Raw genomic sequence first — 27,718 nt, 5'->3', positions numbered from 1 at the left:
TTTTATTTTGACATCCATGATCATTTCAACATATTCTCCCAAGATTAAATACTATATTTTATTATATATTACAAGATGTATATAAACAATCACTGAGAATGTAAATGCTAATACATTATTGAAAGTGAGGACATCTGAACAAACAAATGAGGTTCCACTAAACAACAAAAAGTCAAGTCAAAGTTCAGTTCTCTTTGTCTTCAAGAACAAATCTTTGCTAAAAACATGAAAAGAAAATCAAGCAATTTGATTTGATTTTATTTGGATCTCTTTTAGCCTATTGGCTAATCTTCCAAGAGTCCACATTAAAAACATTTAAGCATACAATAATTCATATTATACAACACATAATTGCTGACACACACATATCATATACATACATGCATGACACATATAACCTACATACATTGACACTTATCCTGTATGGACCTACATATATACACATATTCATCTACATGTGTTCACTCTACAAACCTACTGACAGTGCAATACAATACTGTGATGATAACTACATTTGAATCTTGAAATCTTGCAATCAACAATCCAACCGCCGTACTGTTCTTGAGTGAGTTATTGTAATGAATTCCATAATTTAACAGTTCTGAAAATAAAAGTCTGTCTTCCCATTTCAGTTTTTATTTTTGGTAGTACATAATGATTTTTATCTCTTATTCTTAAGTTAACTTGATGTTTATCACATACTAATAACAGTTTGTCCTTAATACTAACTGGCTTTTTAAACTTTTGAATTTTTGAAATTAGTGCAACAGAATGTTGTCTCACATGCTCTACTACTGTGGGCCATCCTATTGTGATATGTAGTTCACTCACTCCTTTTTCAAACCCACACCTTAAGACCATTCTTGCTGCCTTGTTTAGTGTGATCTGCAGTCTCCTCATATCTCTCTGAGCTGCATTGCCCCACACTGCACAGCAATAATTAATGTGACTGTAGATTAGACTATGAGATATTACCTTTAGAATGTCTTTAGATAAAAACTTTGCAATTCGTCCAACCATTCCTGCCATTTTCATCACTCTTTTAGAAAGATCTGTAATATGAGCCGTCCATGAGAGATTGTTTTGTTTTGTATTTTAACTCCCAATAATTTGACTAAGCAATATATAACAATAAATCATAATTTCTTCCTCCTTTGCGACATTTATATTTTTATCTTATTAACTGGAACTTGCAAACATTAGGTGTGCAGACACTCCCCATCCCAGTGCCTAAAGATAAGATTGATCTAGCTAGAACAAAAACCATCACATCCATATACACAATCTAACCACAAGGGCTTACGGACAATGCTGAAAAGTGGTGCTTTTGGTTTGCTAAAGGCCTATAACTACAAAGCATATAAATAAGTAAAATATGTTCAGCAACTAATCAAAGTTGGTCAACTACTCAAATGGAACTGTCTATATAAATACAATATATCAGCTGTTGATGTTCATGTTGCACTGCATCAATGAGTGTCAGTGTCATTAGTGAGTGATTTATTTTTCATTCGTAGTATTCCGTGATTATTTCATATATTGAAAAAATAGATGTAATAAATAAAATGCGTTAACTCTGACTTTACCTTTTTTACATGAGCTAACATTCTAGGTCTGTGGGAACAGCCATAGTTTTGGGGTGCTGTGGGGCAGGTAGGTGATAGCGCAGCTGCTTCCAGAAGGAGGAGGAGAGCGGCTGAGAGCTCAGGCCTTTCCAGGTGACAGAGTGGCCAGCCTTGCTAAGAAGCTGTAAGACCTCTGGTAAAGAGCTGTCCGGTTCAGATCCTGATGGTGCTTCTGTCGCCTCCGTTTTGATTAGAACCAGATGGGTCTGACGCTCCACTAGGGCTGCATGGATGGCACTCAGCAGGCCAGACCCTGGACCGGGATCTGGACAGCAGGGGATCAAAACCACCCTGCGACTCTGCTCTGTGCAGCCCAGCACCGCCTCGGCTACAGCTGCAACCAACCAGAGTTCAGATTAGGCATAACTTCATCATGTTCACTGCAAAAAACGAAATTGAGTCATTTAGTCTCATATTCAACCTTCAAATCTTATTTTTCTTAAACCAAGAGAAAATTCTGACAGTGAGGTGAGATAACTCCACTTGTTTCCAACACAGTTTCACTTGTTTCAGGAACTTTCTAGAAAAGAGTGTCAGTATCTTGAAATAAGTCAGAAAAAGTTCAGATCACTGCACTGCTAGTCCAGTGATTTGCATTGGAAACAAGTTGAACAAGTGAAATTATCTAATGCCATTGGCAGATTTGTTCACTTATTTTAAGAAAATTACTCAATAATAGACTAAATGACTTAAAATGGAGATTATTTGCAGTGTTAGATTGTCCAACCTCAAATATTGTATGCTGATTTTGTTCCAAGTATATCTTAGCAGTAGCACTTATATTATCATTAATATATTCATTATTTGGAGTAGATTCTGCACCTTCTCCTGGTAAGACATCGCGATCGTAGAGACAGAGATTGTAACCAAACTCATCTTCCAAAACTTTCTCCAGCCATCTTCTGTCCTCTTCATTTAGTCCTGTGTCGGTGTCACTCTTATAGGACATCAAATAGGCGTCATAGCTCTTCCCATCTAAGGAACAAACAATAACATTTCTGTCACTGCCGTCACACTGTCTGAAGCTCAGCATATCACAGTGATGCTATCTCAATGTTGCTGGTAGAAAACAACATGGCTGGCTACTCTGAGAAACCAGACCAGTACAATTTCGGGGCAAATACCCAGAATTGGTTAGTTGGAAATAAATAGCCAAACGTATAACTCCTACCTGGGGTGCTGCTGTAGCAACCAAGAGTGTCTCGCAGAAACAGAGCAATGTCAATTTTCAACTTCACATAAATAATTGATAGCGTTACAACCATCACCAGTATGAAGCCCACAATGCGGAGAACCCCAGAGGAGGAGAAAGGGCGAGCTGTAGGGATATAATGGAGAGACAGTGCTATATTAAATATTATATTAATAAATAGCCTAAACAATCAGATTGTTTCAATCTAGACTGCAAGATGACACAGTCAGATCCAACTTTCATGTCACTTGTATCTGTGGATCTTACAGTGAGAAGAAAGTTGGAAGAAAAAATGCAACCAATCAATTAATCACAGGCTCGACTAAACTAGTTCAAGCAAAGTAGAAAAGTGTACAGTAATTAGAGCAGTGAATACACATTGCAGTGTGTAATCTTCATTTACTCAGAGTAGGGTGACTAAGGACCTGTACTTTTTTCCCATGGCGCGTCATGCGGCCCTGGGCAGAAAGTGGTAATTTCAGGTCACTCACTCACTCACTCAGGGACAGTTTGCATGGAACCTGCGCAAATCAGTTGTCGCCCCCCACCCTCCGGGTTATTTCAGGTCACTCACTCAGGGACGGTTTGCATGGAGCCAGTGAGTTGGTGAGTTAATAAAGTTAACCTCCTGATTTACATCATTTTAAGTATGGAATACCATGATTACCAATATTAAAATGGTGTTTCATTTCTAAAGTTAAACACTCCAGCCGCGGCCATATTTTACTGACTGAAAAGTAACGTTATTATCTTGTGTTATTTAAGTAACATTATGGAACTAGGTAATTGAACCATGTTGCAGTGCTTCAGTGCATAGAACTGAACACATGCGCTGTGGGTCTGTACAGGATCTGAGCTTGTTTCAACAATACAGCACTACACACCCATATTCACAGAAAGCTGCCCAGCCCAAACACAACCTATTATTGTTTGCCGGCTGCTGAGGAACTCCATTTGAGCAGTTGGGATTTCATGGCTTGCTCATACACAATTACAGTAAATGTTATTTCAGGAGGTGGGAATTTAACTAACCTGTTCTACCTCCTTACTGGTCCAGGAAATCAAATAAAAAACTTAAAAAAAAGAAAGAAAATAAGCTAGTGCTGGCAGGACACTGTAAGTCATGCTATGCTGTGTCAGCTGACCATTGCCACAGTTATTGCATCTCACTGCACTGATTTGGCAGACGCTGACGTGCGCTCTGCCGCTGTTACTGCTGCTGTTATTTGCAACATCCTCCTCCACAGCAGCCTCCACCTGCCGTGGTAGTCTATCTATCTGTAGTAATCACAAATCAGATGACTTGCTCATCACAATTTCACAAGCTCTCCATCCAAATTATATTATTTCCACTTTGTAATGACATTTTTAAAATTGTTGTTTACATTCTAACAAGCCAATGCCATCGGTAGAAAGCAGCTCACAAATAAACATAAGTCTGCACAGTTAGACTTTGTTCTCATTGAACTTTTATTTATTACATCGTATCGTGGTTGTATTGAATCATGAACCCCATATCGTGTATTGAATCATATTGTGAGGTAAGCACATCGTCCATCCCTACTATCTATCTATCTATCTATTTATCTATCTATCTATCATACCCCTTCGGGCCAGGGAGATGGTGACATTGGAGGACGGGGTGGTGGAATCCAGTTTACAGGTGTAGCGCTTTGTCAGGTCTTCCTCTGACACTTTTCTGATGACTAGAGATGCTTTGATCTTTGTCTGTTCACCACTTGTCTCGCTGAAGAGAAGAGAAGAGAAGAGGACTGTTAGTTATTGTTTCTGTCTGTGTGTGTGTATGTGTGTGTGTGTGTGTTTGTGCACGCATGTTTAGTGCTTATGTGTTTAGTGTTTGTGCATGTGTGTGAAGTGCTTACTTTGTAGTGTTGTAGTATATTGGTAAGCTCTCATTCCTTTCCACAAACGACTTTCCAATTAACCAGAACACCTCGTCAAAGTCTGAGTACACAACAGCTGTACAATTAATCACTGCTGGTGAGTCTAGAAAAAACAGAGGTTACACAGACCTTTTATAAGCAGTAACTTTGAAAGGCATAGCCAAGTGTAGCCACACAAGAAACTGAAGCTCACCTAAATCTACAGGAAATACATCCTCTGCACGTGGTGAAATGATCTCTGGAAGTTGTCCTACGTGTTCTGTGAAACCCAAAGAGAAAACACATTACAGCTTTATATTTTTGTGAAGGGATTTCTATCAAAATGGAACATTTCCAAAACGAGTATTTCTTACTGTTATGATGCACCTCCAGGTCCGTTGTGCGGGTCATGTTATATAGTCGACCGCGATGCAGGTAAGACCTGGTACAGGTGTACACACCACTGTCCTTCTCATCCACACTGCTGAAGTAATCCTCTGTAAATGAAGCTGGTGGTGACCCATGATCCTAAAATTATAGTAGTAAATGGATAGTAAAATTCACAATTTGCACCATAATCTCTTTACAAAATAAGAGTAAGAAACCAGTTGGCAGAGTGGATGCAGCAGCTTTGCTTTGGAGACCTCACTTATGTAACTGCAGCTACTGAGAAAGGATATCCTTAATATTTATCATTTGAATATTTGAAGTGTCCCACAAATCTCACACTGTGATGTAACCTAAAACTGTTTCTTGATTTCAAGTTGAATTATCAATTTTCGATGATGATGCATTAAAAACAATACCTTGTGCCATACGGTGCTGTTGATGGCAAGTTTTGGGATTTGTAAAACATCAGGGCATGTTAATTCGCAGGACTCTCCATGAAAACACAGTTTACTGTACTGGTTCATCTCTGGATTATGTCTGGACTGTGACAGTGCTGGGTAAACTGTCAACTTAAACCAAAAACGTCTTCTGGCATTCCTGTCATAACAATCCAAGACAAGGTCATTAGGAAGATTTCACTTTTACATTCACATTTTGGACATTTAGCTGAGGCTAACAATAAATCCACTTCCACTTACAATAAATGCCTGACAATCATTATAATAGTTTGAAGACACAGTAAGAGACTTAGATTAAGAAAAGTGTGTCTACATGTATGCTGCTATTAATGTCAAACTCAAATGTGGTATGGAAACCTAGGCAGTGGAAAAATGTTTGGGAAGATGTGCTGTTGAAATCGTAGGCTATTAAGAGATGGAACAAGACCAGCTCCTTTGTGAAAATTTGGTTGAGTTCTAATATATGTAGATGACTGTTATTTATTTTTAGTTGAATTTGCTCAGTGTAGGTGTGACTGAAAACTTTACCCAGCCAGACAGCATGAATAATTCCCCTGATGACTAAAGGAAACATTGAGAATGACAAGGCTCCTCTCATGAGTCAACACAGATGACTCTCTGTCCCCAGCAGATGGCAGTTTATTGGTCAGATCCATCTCCTGGTCAGTGTGATTGGTCCAGGTCAGTTTGACATCACTATGATTATGATCAATACGGACAGGGCACCACAGCATCACCATGTCACCCTCCTTGACATACACTGGTTCCTGGGCCCTGGCTCTCACAGGACACACACCTGCGGTTGGGTTTAACAAAATGTAGTTAATTTTAGTGTTTTAGTTATAGTTTTTTTTTTTTTAACCAAGCTATGACATGAAAAGACTTGGGTTAGGGTTAGGGTAAAATAATGAGATCCAAATATCTGAAATATCATTAAATTATTCCCACAATAGGTGAAAAGTGGTTGTTAGTACTGTCATCCAAATGACAATTAAAGCATTCATTCAATTATGGGTGTATATGATGTTATTTACACCAGGAAGTCGATTGGATATCTAAACTGGTTTGATTCTGAACTGACATGCCCTTCAACATGCCCTTTGTGAAGCAATACCATGAGACTGGGACATGTGGTTCTTATGGCACTGGACCTTTAAGAGGATGAATAACACAGTAGGTATTACCACATCCCATTATCAGAGTGACTGTTAGTCTTGTGATTTCAGTATGATGGGTATGGGGTCAAGTTTTGTGGAAGTAAACATGTTGATGCATGCTTTCCTCATTGAGATAAACATGCTGTTGTGTGACTCAACTGATCCGAGGCCTGTACTACGAAGCAAGTTCAACATACCCAGGATATCTTTTCGTTATCTGGCCTCACTAAGCCTAACAACCGCAATCACGCTAAGCGGTCACACGACGGTGGTTATCAACTCGATAAATCAACCCAGGTTTTCCCAATCTAGCAATGAGCGCGTTCACATGAAACAGGCGGGGTTTGTAACAAATAGCCAATCACATGCAACATGGACAGATCCAGATCAGACAATTCGGATGAGATAAGATGAAACTATTGATCCCCGTGGGGAAATTAGATTGTTGCGCAGCAAAAGTAATATGACTCAGCGGGGAAAAGGACATAGAATATAAGGGCAAAACTATAAAAATAAGTAATAGCCTAATAATAGGCGAAAATAATAAAATAGGCTAATCAAACAATAAAAGCCATAGACAATAGACCTAATTATAGGATGATATAAGCCCTAATATGTTCTGCTGACATTTTCAACACATGGGTATCGGAAAGAAATGGATAGCTACTAACATTGGGTTCTTCTCTCAAGAAGAACAAATTCTTACAATTACAAAACATAACCGCGAAAAGTAAAAGTTGTTTCTGCTTCCAAGGCTAGAGAGGATTAGCCTACTGGAGGAACTGCCCCGTCATTAGGACACAGTGATCATATTTTTCACTGATAAAATAGTTTGTGGACACATTGAGGCTGTAAAAAGATTTTCTATTCATAAAGTCGGCCTCATGTTCTTCGGGGCTGCGGTAATGGAATATGAAATAGCCTACATTGAACCAAACACTGTCGGGAATCCAATTAAATAAAGTCAGCGCAATTAATATATGCAACATAACTTTAATCCGTTAATAATATGGTCAATTAAGTAGCCTACCTGCTATATCTCCGATATAATACGTTATCATGGAAAACAACGTGATTCTACTGGTCTGTAAACACGTCGCCCTGCGAACAGCACTTCTTAAGGCCCTGACACACCAAACCGACTTCAAAGAACCAGCGTCGACGAAGGCCGACTGTTGCGTCGCCTCACATCGCCTGCGTCTGGTCCAAAAAGTTGCACTTGAACACACCGCAAAGACTACACCCGACGGCCAACTAGCACGTACGTTCTGCGCCTGCGTGAGGGGAAATAACTCTCCATACCTTATGTCTGATAAGAAGTTGCAAATGGCACTGGCGTTGTCAGCCCTTGGACTTTTGGTTGTGGAAGAAGAAAGGAAGAGGCGGAGGCGAAAAATAAGGAGAAACCGCACTAAATGGGTGAAATCATAGATACTCCAGCGACAGGCTCAAGGGGCTTTCCCGAACCTGTGTCGAGAGCTGGAGATAAATGAAACCTCCGATTTTAAAAATTTCGCTCGGCTCTTTCCTGTTCAGTTCCACATGTTGAAGGAATTTATCAGTCCAATCATCCAGAGGCAAAACACGAACTACCATTCAGAGTGATCTCTCTCACCGACGGCTCCGACGCCGATTCAACATGCTCAATCGGCCGAAAAGACGCCGACAGGGTCCGACTAGTGCCGACGGTGCGGGACACACCGCAAAAACTAGGGACACCGACGCTTACCGACGGCCCGACATTGCCTGACGGCCGACCGTCGGCCTGGTGTGTCAGGGCCTTTACTGTCTGTTAATTCAAAAATAGCCTAACAGTTTTCAGTTTTTTATTGTGATTTTAATTTGTATATTTGTTCATATCGGGATCCTGTAGGAATGGTGACTCCCTGTTTCCAGAGAGCTGATTGGTCAGAAGGCCTTTCATACGTTTTGATCCGATACCCTGAACTTAACCTGCTCCGGAGCAGGTTAGCCGTGCAGCATAAGTTACCATGGTGATCTACCCCGGTTAAAAGTGAACCACCTTCGTGAGACTGAAAACCCAGGGTTAAACCTGAAGTTACCTCGCTAACCCCAAATCCTGCTTCGTAGTACAGGCCTCAGAACTTATGGTGGTCTGTGATACAGAGGAAACCAATTACGACACTTTACAGTATGTACTGATACTGATCAAGGGGCTTGATCCCCCCAAACACACACACACACACACACACACACACACACACACACACACACACACACACACACACACACACACACACCGTTAAGCATGTACACTAACAATCCACAAAATAACATAAAAACCAAGGCATCCAAGGCAACAGAACAGATACTACACAAACATTAACAAAAGATTTGAAATTCACCATGTCCTTTTACCATGTTTGTTGATGACCTCTTAACAATTTTTTGTACTAAGTGCACCCTTAGTAGTAATATTACTAGTATTATTAGTATTATTAATTCAGTGCGTTTGTGTGTGTGTGTGTGTGTGTGTGTGTGTGTGTGTGTGTGTGTGTCCAAAGAGGATAACAACTTGTTATGACAAGTTATAGTTATAGATGCTATACAACAGTATACTTTTCACAGGATTAACAACATTTTGAATGTATAGCTATGGATGTTTAGAGGCTAGATTCGCCTATTATAGTTAACACCTGCTCTGAATATTTGTGATTTGTGATATATGTGATTTTGTAAATACCAAATTGCCATTTGGGACATACGATACTGTACTAAAATATTCTTACCTAATAATGTAGAGAGGAAAAGCAGAGGAGCCAGAAGAATTGTCAGCTTCATGGTAATCTGCAGCACTTCCAAGTCGAGGATCCAGAAGCGAATGAGTCACCTTCATCACCTTACTTCTGTCTCTTAATTTCAGCGGATGAGTTGCTGATTGGCTGTAAAATCCAATCCATCAATTTCATTTGAACATTGCCCTCAAAGCCAAATCTATCTAGCAACGAGCCAACCACCTGTCCTGAGGAAAAGTGAAAGTGAAGGAAGTCTGGTTACACGTAATTCCACTTCCCCGAATTGTGTTATTTTTCTTCCACACCAAGAGCGATGGGGAAATCTTTGGTTTAATCAGTAACTTTCCGGGCATTAGCAAGGCGGATGTACATAATCTAAATAATAAATCAATAATTCATTTTAGTATAATATTATAATATACAATATGAATTTATGACATATTATACTATAATATAATAGCATGTATGTAAATATTAGAAATTAAAATACATTATGAATATTACATTATTGTAATATTAATTATGCATTATCTTTTTATTTGCTAATGGAGAACCTGTGGATGTATATGATTGTACCTATTTATTAGTTTCAAAATGAGTTTGTCCTTACGAGGAGTGGCCAAACGTGCCGTATCAGTTCATATTAAAGTCAGAGTGCCAATGTGAGGATTCAGAATCAGCCTGTATATGCAGCTTTCATTTTACTGCAACAGCGCCATCGTCTGCTCATTATAGCCTTGTCATTCATAAGAGCAACCAGCCGTCCGTCCATGGCCACTCATCCACGTGATGGCAATAACATTAACACACACACACACACACACACACACACACACACACACACACACACACACACACACACGCACTGAGTTCAAGCTCAGTTTAGTAGCCTATAATGATATACAATTTAGCATAATAAAAATATAATAATGATAATAACAACAAAAACAACAGCTAACAACAATACTACTACTAGCCTAGTACTACTACTAATAATAACAATAACAATTGTATTTATTAATACTTAATTAATAATAATACCCTTCTATCCACTAATATCCTTAGCCTAGCCTATATCTATATTAAATCCATACTATATTATAATAATTATATCTAAAGCAGTTCCTGAGAAATGTTGGTCTATAGGAGTATTTGTTGTGTTCTTTTATCTTTCTATTTTACTTGATTTGATTCTTTTAATGCAATTAATTTCGCTTGTTCTTTTATATGAATTTTATCTTTTTTTATTTATATATTTTTATCCTTCTATTGATGTAAAGCACTTTGAGCTGCATGTTGTGTATGAAAGGTGCTATACAAATAAAGGTTATTATATTATTATTATTATTATTATTATTATTATTATTGTTGATATTATTATTATGTATTTAAGTATGTAATATGTGTAATCTAACTAATAGATTTGTGGTGATTTTGCCATTGTAATTTCCATTATAATGATAACAGTACAAGGCATAGACAAGGTGAAACTCTCCTCGTTAGCTTTGTTGCAGTTCTCTCATCCCCAGTGACGACAGACGCATTATGACGCGGCGCACTCCACTGCGCTCTGGAAACTTTCACTTCTTTGCAAAGTGACTCTCGGCTTAGTGGTTTATTGAACCTCGGGGCATTGATTGTTATTTTTGCCAGTTACTTTTTCCAGAGAAACTGACCAGTCAAGATCCCGGCACTGGTACCTGGCCGGAGCCCAGCGGGGGTGAATAGCGCTTTCATTGTATCATTGCTAATAGCAACCGGCTCCAAGGGACTGGTCTTGACCTCAAGCATTTTCAGCCAAGTGGGGGAGAGGATCAGGACAAACACAGTGACTGATTCACAGCGAAGTCTGCTCGGTTTCGTTTACAAATAAACTTCAACAGTGCGAAGATTTCCAGGTCTCTCTCCTGAAATGACTGATCTACTGCGTCTACTGTCAGATGCGGAGAGGAATGCGTTCTCGGCGCTCTCCCAGCTGTCGGAAAACGGTCGGCTAAAGACATATTTACATTTCTAGTACCTGTGGTCAATGCAAAATATGGAACTGTGATGCAGATTCTCCAATTGGCCAATAAGCTAGTGTGCAGGTGTATCATTAGTCTATAATATGTCTCTGTATAACCTACTATATCATGTCTCTCATGTCTTTTAGATATCGACAGCATTTGGGCTTATGTGTCCGCCTATATTGAACGTCAGATGACCTTACAAAAGGTGAGTATTTATTTATAAGATGTAGGTCCATTAAGTATATCTTTGGAGTAGCCTATATTTTATGTTAACTAAAAACATTTTTTTTGTTTGTTTGGAATTGAGTGCTATCCCATTTGTTAGATTTGTTTTTTACTTGATGGATGGATGGATGGATCTATCTATCTATCTATCTATCTATCTATCTATCTATCTATCTATCTATCTATCTATCTATCTATCAGCCAGACTAATTGACTGAGTGATTGATCCGTTGTGACAGGGGGTCCACCTGGCAGGGCTAGGGACCTTCACTTTCTCTCAGCAGAAATTGGACATGGGGAACAAGTTCATCATGATCCAGCGGCCCATTTTCCTCCTGGCAGAGAAACTGGCTCAGTCCCAGGGCCTGAAGCAGGCCAGGCCTCTGGCTGCAGGTGAGCCAAACAAGGCCAAACAGTGATGCTTTTAAAGAGGAAGAGAATAAAATATATGACTGACAGCATTATAAGCGGTTGGGATTTGAATCTTATAGCTGGGTGTCTCTGTTTTAGAATTGCATTGGACACACAAGAATAATCTTAAGACTAAGAGAAGATCAGTTCAGTTTTGTTCTACTTACCAGTGTGAAATATGTGTTGAAAGACATTTGTTGCATTTGTGTGTGTTTGTGTGTGTGTGTGTGTGTGTGTGTGTGTGTGTTTGTCCCTGGCAGCAACACACATCCCAGTGGTGCAGCTGAACTTCACAGCTGTGTCGTGGCAGAGTCCTTTCGATCGTGACGCGGTGGAGGGCTGCGTTAGAGAAACTCTGCTGCTCCTCCCGAGAGCTCTGGCCTCCAAACAAAACCTACTCTTTACCTTCCAGGGAATCGGAGTTCTGTCCTTCAAGGAAAACAAGGTGGCTCTCCTGTTCTCACATTTCCACTGAACGTTGACGTGTTGTTGATCGTTGACTTTAAATCTAATCTAAACAAATGTATTTCAAAGGTGCGGATGAAGTTCAACAGAGACTTTATTAATGCTATGGATGGAACTGGGAGACTACTCTTAGCCTTCTCCAATGTGAGTAAATGAAGAGGGGTGTGTGTGTGTGTTTGCATGTCTGTGTGTATCTGCATGTGTGTACATATGTGTTTCTAAGTCTGTGTGCGATTCATGTGTGTAAATGCCTATATATTTATATGTATGCATGCATATCATCTGTATTTTCGCCCTTCCAGAGACTTGGAAGTAGTGCCTCTTTGATGTCAGGCAGACTGTCCCGCTTCCAGAGGCCACAGACCGCCGACCCCGTCACCCTGCCCCGCGTCTGCTCTCCTGAGCCAGGCAGCAAAACTGATGGCAAAGAGGGATGCTGCATCTGGCCAACTCCAGCTTTTCGCACAAGGCCGACAATCTGCCTAATAGATGGTAATACAACAGGGAAAGAATAACTATAGAGTGCAAAGTGGCAGGATCAATAGTAAGACATACATTTGAAGCTGCTTCATGAAGAGATAGAGAAGTACAGTTATGATTGTGATAGGACCAGTGAACCGACTTACAGAGTGTTGTGTGTCTCTACAGAAGTTCCCCAACCGCGAGAATCTAAATCCCATCAGACACTGCAGCCTGCCAAGATGAAAGCTGTCAGCCTCTCTGAAGAACTGAATCCAAAAACCCCCATGGAGGCCACTGACAAGTACTACACACACACACACACACACACACACACACACACACACACACACACACCAGACGGAGCAGTTTCATTTGCTGTTGTTGCTGGCAGATGAGTCGGTGAGAACTGAGAGCTCGGTGGTGGTCCTATATTGTTACTGGCCTGGGGCAGCATCCAGCTCCATCAATGATGCACATCTACCTGTGGGACAGATCCTCTTCTGTCACCAGCTACCTGCCTCGCCAATACATACACACACATACACACACACACACACACACACATACGCGTACATACACATGTACACAGACATGCACGCATGCACATATGGTCGCTGTCGGGTGAAAACCTCAAAACTCCAGACTTTCATGTTTTAACTTCAGTTGAAGGATAACATGCTTCTTTACACACAAATTCTACAACTCCTGGGTTTATGAAACGCTTTTCAAAACCAATTAGATGAACTCCAAAATGCATTGCCATCAAGCTAAGAACAAGGTTCTTTAGTTCCTGAAAAGTTAACATTTTGTAGATACAAGGTTTTCACCAACAACAGTGCATGCATGCAAGCTTACACAGACGCACGTACACACACACACACACACACACACACACACACACACACAAATACTTGGATCTTATTTTCAATGATACAATATACAGTCCAGTAGTAGAGTATGTGTCTCCTCTCGCAGGTCCACCATCTCGCCACCAGAGGGAACTCTCAGAGTGGAGGAATCTCATATGAATGTTAGCTGCTCTGGCCACACCCGTGCTGGACAGGTGAGAATGTGTGTGTGTATGTGTGTGTGTGTGTGTGTGCCAGCCAGCAGGGTTTGAAATCGAATCAGGCTTTCAAGGGGCTACACATACATGACACACAGTGCTGCAAGTCTACATCAGTTAGGTTGCAAATATCACCTCTAATACATGGCAATAGTACACACACTCAAACACACACAAGCACACACACACACACACACACACACACACACACACACACACGCCATAGCTTCAGTGACAGTCAACAATGTGTGCTCCCAGCAGCCGAGGCAGATGAACACACACACATCAAACCAGCACAGCACAGGATTCATTTTCTGGGGAGACAGATTAGGCTGCTGTGTTCCCTGTGAAGTTAGATTTTAGTGCAAATTATACATATAAGAGAAAAGTATAAATAAGAGAACAGTGCTTCAACTTGCTTTCAGGGGAGTTCAGGTCTCTGTCAAGGGAGCTGACCTCCCCCAGGCTCCCCGTAACTTGAACCCTGTCATTCATACTTGGTGGCGGCCGTGTCAGCTCCCTGTGGCTCTGTCCCTGCAGGAGCTGTGCTACCTGTGTATGCAGCGTGCCCAAAGAAATGTTCCAGTCTACCTGAGGGAGCAACAGCTGGCAGAGGAGCAAGCTCAGGAGATGCTCTTACTGCTCAAAGAACAGCAGAGAGACAAGCTGTACATGGAGAAAGAACAGGTGTGTGTGTGTGTGCACCTGGAGGTGTCTGAGTGTGTACATGTTTATGACAACAAAGTATGAATAGAAATTAATAGGGGCTTAGGGAAAAAAATGCCCTAAAAAGTTCCTAAAATGCCCCTGATAATTTGAAGTACCCTTTTTTTACACTTCACCCTGTTCACTTATTCATTGCATTGTCAAATATCCATGCGTGAATACGACTACTGTCCCCCGTAAGCCACCGTAGGTGATTTGTGGGGGCCCTGGGGATTCTTTCCAGTGCGTTCTGGGCGAGAAAAATGCAGCGGTTTTTGATCAGAAAACAAACTGAAGCAGTAGAAAGTGTTGACAGCACACAGCCGGGCAGTAGAAGAGAATTCCAACCCCACACAAACCACGATGTATGTCAATAGAGACAATAAAAGAACCACTAAAAACTCATCTCGTAAAAAAAAACCAACTCAACAATGTAGGAGAGGAAGACTGGAGCAATAGAGTTGGGAAAACAACACCATCCTCTTTTGTAAACCCTGCTGCCAGTTTCCAGCAGTGGGAAAGAAGTGTGGGCTGTGTGGTATAGTATGATTTAATATAAAAATTGCTGCTAAAAAGGACCAAAATGCCCCTAAAAATCAGATCAAGGGGATAAAAACATGCCTTCTGAAAAAAAAAAAGTTAATTTCTTACCCTGGTTTGTATGATACTTAGACAGTGTCTTTTCTTTTTCATATTAGTATAATGGTATAATGGGTTGTGTGTGTTTGTGTGTGTGTGTGTGTGTGTGTTCCTCTGGCAGGCAAACATGGACGAGCAACGTGCGCACGCCAAACAGGTGGCTGCATTCAACCTGGAAGTGTCGGAGGCTGTGAAGGAAGAGAAAGCTCACTGTCCTCCGTACCATGTGAGTAGAAGCAGGAGGTTAAAGGACAGAAACACACGTCAAAACTCTCCTCACTGTCTGTCTACATCCTGTTACCGTACTAGTGGCTATTTAGATTCAAACTCCCCTTCGGGCGTGCTTGTGTTTAGACTTCATTCATCTTCCTGGATCGGCCCTTCACTCCTGCCAGGAAGATTCAGCAGCATCGCTACATGGACGAGCTGCAGGCTCAGGTCGGGAACAGGAAGCAGCACGACGCCCAAGACCAGCAGAACCGCCTTCTGCTGGAGCACCTAGACCGGGTCCAGCTGGTCCAGGAGTAAGTCTGTAACAGTCATTCCAAATAATCATCTGTTGAGTTACCCAGTGTGTAATCTGCTGTGTTTGTGTGTGTGTGTTAGGATTAATTTGCAGAAGGCCCAGCAGTTCCAGCAGAAACAGGAGAGAACTAAACATTATAAAATGGCTCTGGACACACAGGCAAGAAAATACTCAAAAATACACCCAGAGATATTTGGCTGTATATATATTTTGTTTTTGAAATTCTTTTTTTGTGTGTGGTGAATAATTTGTCTTGCTTTTCAAGAAACAACAAAATACAAGCAATCATCACCAGTGACAACATGGAGCTGGAACTAAGAAAAAGTGAAAATAAAAATAAAAATGGAGGGTTTAGTATAGGGGGCAACGGAGAGAGTATTGTCAAATGAGGACGTTAGGTGATTACATTAAGTTGTTCACCTTTATACAATAAAAACATTTACATTAGATGACAGAGACAGTTTCACATTGTTTAGCCTGGCAGTGATGCATTCAAGGTTTACTGTATTTTGCAGAGAACATATCCAAACTGTCTTCAAACAAACATCTAGAGTAATCCAATTTTGTAGAATTGTAGAATAGCTGCAAAGCCTGGGATGAGGGATGAAGGGATGAAGAGGGATGAAGATCTTTTTTTAGGGATGATTATTTGCCTGTCTCTCCTCTACTCTGTTGTGATGCCACTGAAGTCAGGAGGATCCCATCTTCACCATGAGATGATCGATGTCCCAATGTGCTGCTGTGTTGTGCAGGTTGAGGCAGGGCATAGATCAAAGGCGGACAGGAGAGTGAGGCTCCCGCCCATCCAGGAGAAAATCAGCCAGTCAAGGGACACAGTGCAGGCAGGCTGCCGTAGACAAGTCAATGTAGCCAACTTTCACATGTTCCTCTCACAAACCACAGCATACGCTCTGCTGGACCTCACACCTTTTGAACTGAATCTATTTCAGGGCTTTTTTTTTTTATACAGGTTGTAATTTGACCCTTTGTCCTTTAGGTAGAGGACAGGAAGGGCACAGGGCTTCCACAGCACCAGCCCAGCAGCTCAGGGTTTGGACGCTGTGAGGCACCAGCCACCAACGCCGAGGGTCGAGAAAGAGCACAGAAGGTCATCTCTATTTCTCAAGTGATGCTGTTAACTGTGTATTAATATTGCTTTTCACTGGTGGCTATAATGCAGGCCTCAGGCATGTGGCAGAAATGTAACTAAAGTAAAAGTTGTGTCATTACCTTAGAAGTCTCTGCACCTTTTCTATTGTAGATTCATCAATCACGGGTTGAGAGGTTGGATTTTCCTGCAATTTTTCGCCAGATCTTCCATTATATAAGTTGTATATTATATGTATATTGCTGATGTCATGTGAAAACCTTGTAACTCAAAATTTTGGTGATTTTCATGTTTTCACTTCGATTGAAGGATTGCATGGTCTTCTATGAATTGACAAAATTCTACAATTCTTGGTCTAATGAGACCCTTTAAAACCCCATTGGATAAACTCAAAAATGCATGGTGGTCACGCTAAAACTGTTTTCTCAGCTCTTGAAAAGTTGACATTTTGGAGATACAAGGTTTTCACCCGACAGCGACGATATATTATATATTACTCTGGTCTAGAGTATATTTAAGCTAATGTGATGTTATTCTGAACCGGCAGGTCTTCCAGGAGCAGCTGATTACTGCCACTCAGAAGAAAAGGAATGAACTGTACAAGCGCCAAGTACAGCAGAAAAAAGAGAGTGAGATGCTCACCCGCAACCGGAGGGAGTGAGTACAGAAACGACAGGGAGAGGAAAATGAAAGGAAGGGATAGCAATAAAGAAGTGGAGAGAAATGCCACAGTCCAAAACAGATCGAGTTTAGGAAACTGAAAGGGTCTGTCTCTTTTGTCTTGTTTCCCAGCCTGATTCTGGACCGCATCTCTCGCTTTGAGAAGAAGCGGAACATGAGAGCGTCACTGGAGGACACATGGAGCCGCAGCGCCGGCCTCAAACACCAACGAGAGGACGAAGAGAGGAGGTTCCTCAGGTGGGTGGAAGTAGGATCGCTATCAAACATTACCCCTCAACCTTGAGCCTGCTTTCTTCCCCATCATCATCCACTCATGCATTTGCATCCATGCATACATTCATCAGTTTGTGATTCACTCGCTCAATCACTGTGCCCCAATCGATGAAATGGGGGGACTGTGGATCGGGCTGTGTCCATCTGTCCGCCCATCAAACATGATTTATTATACTATGAACCTTGGAGGGATGGAGCAACTTCACACTATGTTCCAGCGTTTAAAAAATTACACAATAAGCCTGATTGACATGAAACTTCATACACAAATCTAGCTATCCTTACAAATTACACTGATTGGCCTTCAGTTAAAGCCTTTGAAAGTTTGAAATTTTGACCTTCGACCATTTTTGTATCACCATTAGGCCAATCAGTACATTTTTTAAATGCCAGAACACAGTGTCAAGATGCGTTACCCCTCCAAGTTTTGTCAAAATCGGACCAGTGGAGTCAGCGATATAACGTTTGAGTTAAAACTTTTGACCTTTAATGATAATGTCCTCATTAGGGCAATCAGTGTAATTTTTAAACACCAGAACACTGCCAAAATGCATTATCCTCCGAGTTCCCAGACCAGTGGTGTCTGAGATAAACATTTTAGCTGCTACAACACTGGTCCAATTTTGATTAAACTTGAATGGTTGATGCAGCTTGTTACTCATTCATGGGGAAAGACATGCTTACTTGTTTATTCACCCGTCCATACATCTATCCTCTCCTTGTCAGGTCCGGCGGTCAGCTCCTGATAGATCAGTGTGAGCAGTACAGGCGCTGCTACCAGTGTGAGAGGAAGACCTTCAACCAGGGAGAGAGCAACATCTGGAAAGACTCTCATTATGTCTCTGGCTCACGGCTCATGATCTGATCATCAGCGTAGCCTAGCCATGCTTGAACTTTGAACATCAACACCTCGCAGTTTAAATTCATCATGTCATGGCCAGCAGTGATTGAAATATTAAAGTTAAGCATCTGTGAAGCATACTTGGATGTGATGGTTTGCAGTATGTGCTTTCCTTTGCGTTAATGTGAGACTTTCCTTCTGCTAAGATTATCCAAAAAGAAAAAAAATCCAAGGCACACTACCTTAAGTACAAAAATTAAAAAGCCTTTATTGGTGTGGCTATATGCATGGCAAGAATTAAAAAACACACCAACGCATTGTGACACGCAGGCCTTCCTCAGGGTGCTCAGTACATACAAAGACAGGTGTGGTTAATAAAAAAATGAATTGCACCACCCATTGGGTGACAGTCACATGTTCACAGGTAGGGTGAGAGAGAGAAAGAAGAGGAGGAAAAAAATAGATAAAAAGATGGAAAGAGAAAGAAACAACCCTACCCTAGTAGAAACAAATTAAATAGACTCCAAATCACAATTCCTAGCCAGGCCATAAAAAATCCAGAGCAGGGACACAAGAGAGGTCCAATCATTTCCTTCTGCTAAATTTGTTTCTCTGGAGTTCATGTTTGTTCTGTTTTTCCTCTGCACATAATAGGTTTGTTTTGATTATGCGATTTATGTGTCACATGATTATGTGTTTTGAAACTCGGCCATAAGGTATTCAAGTCAATAAAATAAAAGTCAATAAAATGATCTTGTGTTCTCTCTTTTGTTCTCCTGCACACAATGTACACACAGACACACACAGGCACACACAAAAGGTGTGTGCCTGTGTGTGTAACACATCTGTGTGTCTTTATTGGGACAACACACATTTGTGTTTCTTTTCAACACAAGATTTGTTAAAAACAGCATACTGTTATGTGAAAACCTCAGATCTCCATGATGATTTTCGTGTTTTAACTTCAACTGAAGGATTACATGCTCCTCTGTGGGTTGACAACTCTTGTGCTTATTAAAACCCTTTCAAAACCCATTGGATAAGTCAGAAATGCATGGTTGCCAAGCTAAAAACAAGGCGTTTTTTTGTTACTGTAGTTGTAGAAGTAGTAGTTGTAGTTGTAGACATTTTGCTGACATTTTGGATATGCAAGGTTTTCACCAGTGCAGGGGCAGCAGGGTGGCACAGTGAGTAGGGAGACCATCCTTCATTTGAAAAGCCTTGGTTCAAGCGAGTGTGACACCCAGCTGAAGTGTCCTTGAGCAAGACACTAAAACCTTTCTAGCTCCAGAGTCACTGTTTTGTAGCTGACCCTGACCCCTGACCTCTGTGGAGGGGGACAAGTGCAAAGAAAATTTCCCATTAGGGATCAGTTGAATAACACCCACACACATGCATGCATGCAGACACAAACACACACCTACACAACCAGACTAACTAAGAAAGTGGAGCAGAGAGAAAAGGGAGGAGAAAGAGGGACACCAGATAAGAATGACAGAAAGAATGTAGCTTGAACATGGGAGGATGAGTTCATGCAATGTGGAGTTTATATAGATGATGAATGTTGTGTTGCAGGATCACAGCAATATTCTCCTGGCTTTAGTCCCAGTTCTCTGTCAAGCCTCTACTCCCTTAATGAGTTTGGAGAGGCATTTTGAAGGTCTTTGTGCTAAAACAGATGCACAAAAACGTTCCTGAGTTGAAAAAATGAGAGAGCAAATGACTGTCCCATGCACTCTGGTTGATTAATTGACTGATAGATTATGTGTGTGGACAAATAGGTATCTGTGTGTGTGTGTGTGTGTGTGTGTGTGTGTACCTGTGTGCATGTGTTTTGTGTTGTTTTGTCTATGTGTGGTTGATTTATAGCATGCATGTGTATGCAGCCCGCCTTAACCCTGGTGGCACAGAAACACTCTATCTCAGGAAAGAGACGTGCTCCAGATGAGGATCCACCCTGAAACACATGTCTACAGGCCCCTGAAAAACACACACATTTGTGCAGCATGTACACACACACACACTGAACATACACACACACTCCAATGCAGGGTCTGATAAATGGATAAATGGAGTTCCCAGTAAACCAGCCCTTAGACTTTAGACTTGCGGACCTGCTGCAAGCCACAAATCATTATCCGCTATGATTCTAAGTACTGTAGTCCAGTGGTTACAATTGGGATTTGTCAAAATAGGAGATCACATATGTTTCAAATAGCATATGGAACATTTCCTCTTCTTTGGATTTATGGAACATTAAATATAATTTCACTCACAACAAATGGAACCATATTGTATCTCATGTCATGTGGACCTAGAGCATTTAATAATAACAATGTGATACTTTATTGATCTCTCTATTGATCCCGTCTCCATCCCCAGGTAGGGCAGAGTGCAGGTTGCACTGCAACATCGCCTCTTGAGCTGGTAGGGAGTCAGCGTCTTGCTTGGGGACACTTACGTTTTTAAACTTGTGCCAATTAACTAGGTTGCTGCTCTCCTGTCTGTCTGCACACAGCATAGTTGGAGATATCAACGCGTTTTCCTACATTTCATTTTTGTACAGTATGAAAAACAACTTCCACAGACTTGGAAATTGCCCAAGCTAGATAATCCATCACAGTAAACATGAGGCCTCAATTTGGTCTTGTCAAAGTTTCTCATTATTGTTTCAGTGTGCCTGAGTTGAGTGTTTTCATATCAGTTCACAGATTCAGAGATCTCCCATTGGACCAGAGAATATTTCAGGCTCTTCTTAGGTTCTGCTCATTGTCAATCACCTCACACTCACACAAAGAAATGTAATTTCTCTGACAGGAAATGATCACTCAAAAACATGTCAAACGTAATTGTCACATCCATGTCTTTTTATTGAGGGTGTCTTAGTTCATTTCACGCTAGATTTGACACCGTAAAGTTTGTATTTTAAACCTAATGGCATATGGCATGCATTCCAAAATCATTGGGGTAATGCAAATTAGACCTAGATAGTAGTAAATGGGCTGTAACGCTAAATGACACTGGTATTCTCTATTAAACAGGGTGTGTGCTTGCTGCCATCGGGTCTTGAGCCCAGGTCGTATGGTTCAATGAGTCCTACAGTCTCTATGAGGCCACTCTGCTGCCCATTACTTACCAATCTCCTTGAGACATCACATAGCACAAATGGCCACCTAATATATCATCATAAATTAGCATCACTCAGTGAAAATATCCATCTCCAGTTCTCTCCCCTGGCCTTGTGTACACCACTACTGCCAGTGAAGAGCTGCCAAACACAACAACTCTGGTCGAGATCTGAGAGAAGAGAAGCTCTCCTCCCTGCCTCCGCATCCAGTCACTGGACCTGGACAGCTGGAAGATATGAAGAGGAGAAGAGGATGGAAGAAGGGAGAAGGATGGTGAGAAAGTGAGGAGAGGGAGGTGTAGCGGGATAATGGTATAAAAGGAGAAGAGGGGTAAAGTTAAAGTTAGATTGAGATTGGATACTGACGTTCTGTGGATATAGTTTCTCAAATATTGAAACCAGCAGTTGTAAATTGTTCTTCTTCTTCCAGTTATCACAAATATATTCAACAATCTGGTTTCATTTGTTTACTTTACTTTACCGTTATTGAAGGTGGAAAAACAACTTTACTCCAGTTTTTACGTGTAGGTGGAGAGAGCATTGCATTATGAACTACTGAGGCTGCTATCGGTGAAGAAATTGGTCTCTCTGCCTCTTCTACGATGGATTTCTCCCTGTATGATTGTTGAACATCGGTGCTAAATGGCGAGTCTAGAAAGAAGCCCTTGAGGGACTGACACCAAAACCTGACGTTTACCATTGCTGTTTTAGATAGTTGACATTTTATCTCCTATTAAACTCCATTGTAGCTGGTCTGGAAATAACTCAACGTAACATTACATTGTCTACATTTGGCAAATTATCCACAAGAATAAGAAAAATACACAAAAATGGGCCCAGGATTGCAAGGTGTGTCGCCGGTGTTTTAGAGTGGATTTTTCCCATTAAAGCGTCACGATTATAACCAATAACCACGGTTTAATGTGGAAGATATTAATTTGTATATGATCTTTCTGATTCCATGTTCTAGCATGGATTACTCGAACTGGTAACTCAGACTTCAAGGTTTGGTGACACATTAAGGTGGTGTCGTCCACAAACTTGAGCTGCTTGACCGAAGGGCCAAACTGAGATGCCGTCATTGGTGTACAGGGAGGAGTGGAGGAGAGGGGAGAGAGCTCAGCCTGGTGTGGCATCTGTGCTTCCCGAGAGACTCAGACAGCAGGGGGCCAGTGAGAACATACTGCCTGTTAGAGAGTGCAAGATCCACTGAACAATGTGTGTGTGTGTGGGGTTTAGTGGGGGGTATGTTTGTATTGCAACAGCTCTGGGAGGTCACAAAAAGGAGGAGGAGGAAGAAGAGGCGATTTGGGTAATTCACAGGAACTTAAGGGTCCACTTACTGTATATTTGGGTCAAATGTGAACTTGATTCCTCTGGAGAAAATCTGTGGAACTGTAAAAAACAGGACGTACAATCTGTGAACATACTGTACTCTCTCTCTCTCTCTTTCTTTCTCTCTCATTGTATGTGTGTGTGTGTGTGTGTGTGTCTGTGTTTCCAGATTCCCAGGCAGGCAGATCTAATGGATATCCATCCTAGTGTTACTGGGAACCAGATTGTAGTTGGCTTTTTGACAGTGAGTCTCTGAGCTTCGTTACAGATCCAGATGTTCCCACCCAGCCCACCACACGCCATCCCACAATGACAAGAATACAATCCCCACAAAACCAAAACACACCCTGAGAGCGGGCCGTCTGTGTCCTTGAATAATAACCAACACAACATCAGTCGTTCACACCATGACAGAAGCTAATGGGGAACTGACACTGTTGTATATGTTGACCACAAGACAACCTGTTCTATGTGGACTGTGGTCAGAATTTAAATAACATGAACAGTGAAACACAAAGGTTGTCGTATAGACAGTATTTCACTGAAAGATGTGTAAGCTGGATAGAGGGAAAATGTGAAGTGAGCAAACTTCTTTTAAGGCATATGCTGTTTTTATTTTTAGGGTTTTGGGTAAATTCCTTCATCATACCTCAGTTTTGCTTTATCCACAGGCTACTTCCCATTGCATGGCTTTGTTGTTGAAATTAAAAGCAAAGTCCCTCTGCTTGTGTTGTATGCATGGAACGAAAGTTTACAGCTTGCACTTTAAACATGATCAATTATGACATTAATTACGCAGTAAAGACTGGAAATAACTAAGTAATATCCAAGTTACATAGATGTAATAGCTAATTTTAGTATGAGAATGATTGGTAATTACTGAGTAATATACAAGTAAAAAAAAGATTTACCAGTAATTGTATTAGATAAGTGAAACTATACCACACACTTTTGAAAACATAGAAAGGTTGCTGGAGGCGAAGGATAAACTAGTTGCATTGATTTATCTTCCACAGACGGGAGGGACATTCATTACAGAAAGTGACGACATCTGTGCAGAAACAATCTCATTAGGAACAATTTCATTAGGTTTTCAATTGCTTATAATGGGGAATACATAATATTCACATATGTATACAAACATACTCCATACCAACTCTATACAAATGACAACAGAAAATAACAGAAACCCCAGAAGAAGCCATGTTTTGTTTGTTTTGTTAATTGTATGCATCCTACATTGTAAACAAATTTGAACTAGTTGATCCTTCACTTCCAGCACAAGTTTTCAAAAGTGTGCGGTAGTTCCACTTATCTAATGCAATTACAGGTAAAAGAACCTTTTTTTTTACTTTACTAATTACCAGTCATTGTAATGCTATAACTGGTTATTACATGTTTAACTTGGATATTATTTCCATTCATTACTGCCTAATTAATGGCTTGTATTTTATAGGGTTATCCTGTATTGTTACAGTGCAATTTGATTCAAATGTGGCAATCAAATCCTCACTTGAAAGGAACAAGGAAGCTGTCAAAGTGGCACTGAGGAGTTTGCTGGACTACGGCTGCTTTTTGACCAAAACATCTGCTATCGGGATATTTTAAATCTGAATGAGAAGGTATGAGCAGAATTTAAATATCTAATGACACACTATGCACTGACAAAAGAAATGAGTCTCAGATAGTAGGAAAAAAATGATAGAGATTAGGGAAAAAAATATTTATCTTCAAGAGCGAGATCTGTCTTTGATTAGAGTAATATTCATGAAGTCTGAGACGAGCTGTAAGCGACCTGCAAGCTGTTTGTTCCCTGTGATGAAACTGGTGTTGTGCAGGCCAGAACACAGAAACGACCCCGCCTGTTCCCTCGGTCCCTGAACAGTGCGTCTCACATATGAACAAGTGAGTGTATATACACACACACACACACACACACACACACACACACACACACACTATCCCTCTCTGTCTCACATGCATACACACTTCCAGAGGGCATCTCACTGTCTCTGCATGTCAAAAACTCACTTCCTGACAGAAATATACTTCCATTGAAGCCTCCACCTATCCTGTTCCTCTTCCGATCACAGATCACACGGCACATCCTAATGGTATACACATGGATAACCTGCACACACACACACACACACACATACACACAGGCACGCATGCACACAGAAAATAATTCTATTATTGCTCAAGGGCAGCAGTGGTTGTGGTTTGGAAGTTCTGGACAAAACTTCATACAGTCTTGACATTCGAACTCCCCTCTCCTCGTTTCCCCTCCCTTCCCCTCTCCTCTCCGTCTCTTCCTCTTTTATCCGCCCTTCTCTCTCCCTGTGAGAGAGAGATCACAGCTATAAGATCATCATTTGCTGTTCTCCTCTCCCTTCCCCCCTCCTCCCCATCTCTTCCTCCTTGCTCGTCTCATTTTCTTCGATTAATCTCAATTTCCTCCCAACTGTCTTCCCTTCCTCCTCCGCCACCTCTCTACTTACTTGTCCTATCTTCCTTTCTTTCCATCTCGACAGTATCTTCTTCATCAGTTGTTTTTGCCCGTCCCCAGTGTTTTCAGGAGAAGGTTAGGTTCCTGTCCATCCTGCTACAGCACACATGTCTTCATTTAGAAGCATAAAGCCACAGCTGCTCCAGGGAAACCATCTTGGCAGCAACAAAGCGAGGTCAACATGGATATGCCAAAGTGTGTGTACACGTGTGTGTGTGTGTGTGTGTGTGTGTGTGTGTGTGTGTGTGTGTGTGTGGGTGGGTGGATGAGGGGGGGCATTGTGTTATATTGCCATTGAATGTTCAGCAGACTATGTCATCATCACAGACTATTTCTCAAATTGACAGTTACTTCACAGTACTTGCACTGCTCATGCAGCAAGCTGCAATCCACACTTTACGTAATTATTTCCATATGGGTGGGAGAATAAATTAGCTCTAAAGCCTCTCACACAGAGTCTGAGCTGCCTGGGTAGCAAACATCTAGTCCACTGTGCATCCTGCAGCATCATGTTGCTTTAAAACTGTATTTACTGCAAGTAGCAGGCTGGTTTTGCATTGCAAACTGCTCCGGGCTAGTTTTCTGGGTAAAAACAAATGAATGTGTGTGTGTGTGTATGTCATGTTTGTGTGTGATTTCTTAGATTTCAGCTCTTCTCTCATGCCTGTTTATGGACAAACTATGCTAGCTGGGTCAGAGAGCACAGAAAGAGAGAAAGAGAGAGAGAGAGAGAGAGAGAGAGAGAGAGAGAGAGAGAGAGGAGAGAGAGAGAGAGAGAGAGAGAGAGAGAGACAGATGTGTAACTGCATGTATGTCACTTCATCACAGTTCCTCCACATGCACCACCTTTTACCAAACCTTTATGTTTTAAAGCTCCAACACTGACTGATTTATTTTAGATGCTTTGTAACTTGGCATAATGAGCCTGTTGAGTCCCATAAATCGCCTGTATGAAAAAAAGTCAACGAATGTTTGCTCTCTCAAATATTCCAAATACTACGGATTCCTATAACCAGCAGAGCACAGAAAACCCATGTACCAGATAAGGGCATGCACCCACACCCACACACACACACACACTCTCTCTCTCTCTCTTACTCACTCACTCACACACACACACACACACACACACACACACACACACACACACACACGCATGCACGCATGCACACAGTGTGAGTCATAGTAACAATGGTAATTGCATACAGGCCATTCCCTTTGTCAACACCTGGTAATCAACAGCAGTGCAGTGCATTCTGTCCCTTTATACTGGGTTAGAGAATGATACTGGGTTAGAGGATGTTCCTCCATACTGGGATAGAGGATGTTGATACTGGGTTAGAAGATGATACTGGGATAGATGTCCCTTGATACTGTGTTAGAGGATGATACTGGGTTGGAGGACGATACTGGGATAGAGAATGTTCCTTGATACTGGGTTGGAGGATATTCCTTCATACTGGGATAGAGAATGTTCCTTCATACTGGGTTAGAGGATGTTGATACTGGGTTAGAAAATGTTCCTTTATACTGGATTAGACGATGATGGATTAGAGAATGTCCCTTCATACTGGGATAGAGGGTGTTCCTTCTTGCTGGGTTAGAGGATTGTACTGGGATAGAGGAACAGGTCCCAGTGAGCTGCTCCTGCGGGCCCAGCACGACTGTCAGCAGGTGGTGAGAGGTTCTCTGGAGGAGACTCTGGGGGTTTCACTATTATCCAGCTGTAAGTAGATTAGGGTAAAGGTATTACAGCGTGACTGATTACACTGCTGCTCTGTGCCTGAGTGCGAACATCACGTTCTATGTGTGCGTGTGTGTGTGTGTGTGTGAGTGGGTGTGGGTGTGTATGTGTTAATTGCCTGCTGGTAATGA

The 27,718-nt window shown here is 41.3% G+C and overlaps 2 protein-coding genes across 2 annotated transcripts; one reads left to right on the top strand and one right to left on the bottom strand.

The window, feature by feature from the left end:
* Positions 1-499: 499 nt before the first annotated feature.
* LOC139924092 (interleukin-18 receptor 1-like) lies at positions 500-9,670 on the bottom strand. The gene is made up of 10 exons (XM_071915024.2): positions 9,456-9,670; positions 6,077-6,344; positions 5,507-5,687; positions 5,075-5,228; positions 4,915-4,980; positions 4,701-4,824; positions 4,422-4,564; positions 2,797-2,943; positions 2,448-2,600; positions 500-1,959 (listed from the first exon to the last, which is right to left on the bottom strand). The coding sequence occupies exons 1-10, from the start codon at positions 9,505-9,507 to the stop codon at positions 1,601-1,603; spliced, it is 1,647 nt and encodes a 548-aa protein (XP_071771125.2). The 5' UTR covers positions 9,508-9,670; the 3' UTR covers positions 500-1,600.
* A 1,703-nt stretch (positions 9,671-11,373) lies between these two features.
* LOC139924074 (coiled-coil domain-containing protein 81-like) lies at positions 11,374-19,023 on the top strand. Its single transcript, XM_071915000.2, has 17 exons — positions 11,374-11,449; positions 11,614-11,675; positions 11,935-12,088; positions 12,367-12,551; positions 12,641-12,715; positions 12,874-13,063; positions 13,220-13,334; positions 14,009-14,096; positions 14,640-14,786; positions 15,565-15,669; positions 15,798-15,967; positions 16,050-16,128; positions 16,722-16,811; positions 16,967-17,077; positions 17,625-17,734; positions 17,870-17,995; positions 18,758-19,023. Exons 1-17 carry the CDS (start codon positions 11,374-11,376, stop codon positions 18,894-18,896), a joined length of 2,022 nt encoding a protein of 673 aa, XP_071771101.2. The 3' UTR covers positions 18,897-19,023.
* The last annotated feature ends 8,695 nt before the right edge of the window (positions 19,024-27,718 follow it).

This window comes from Centroberyx gerrardi, chromosome 1 (assembly GCF_048128805.1).
Source record: "Centroberyx gerrardi isolate f3 chromosome 1, fCenGer3.hap1.cur.20231027, whole genome shotgun sequence".
NCBI lineage: Eukaryota > Metazoa > Chordata > Actinopteri > Beryciformes > Berycidae > Centroberyx > Centroberyx gerrardi.
The sequence above is the reverse complement of the archived record's forward strand: the minus strand, read 5'-3'. Positions and strand labels throughout refer to the sequence as shown.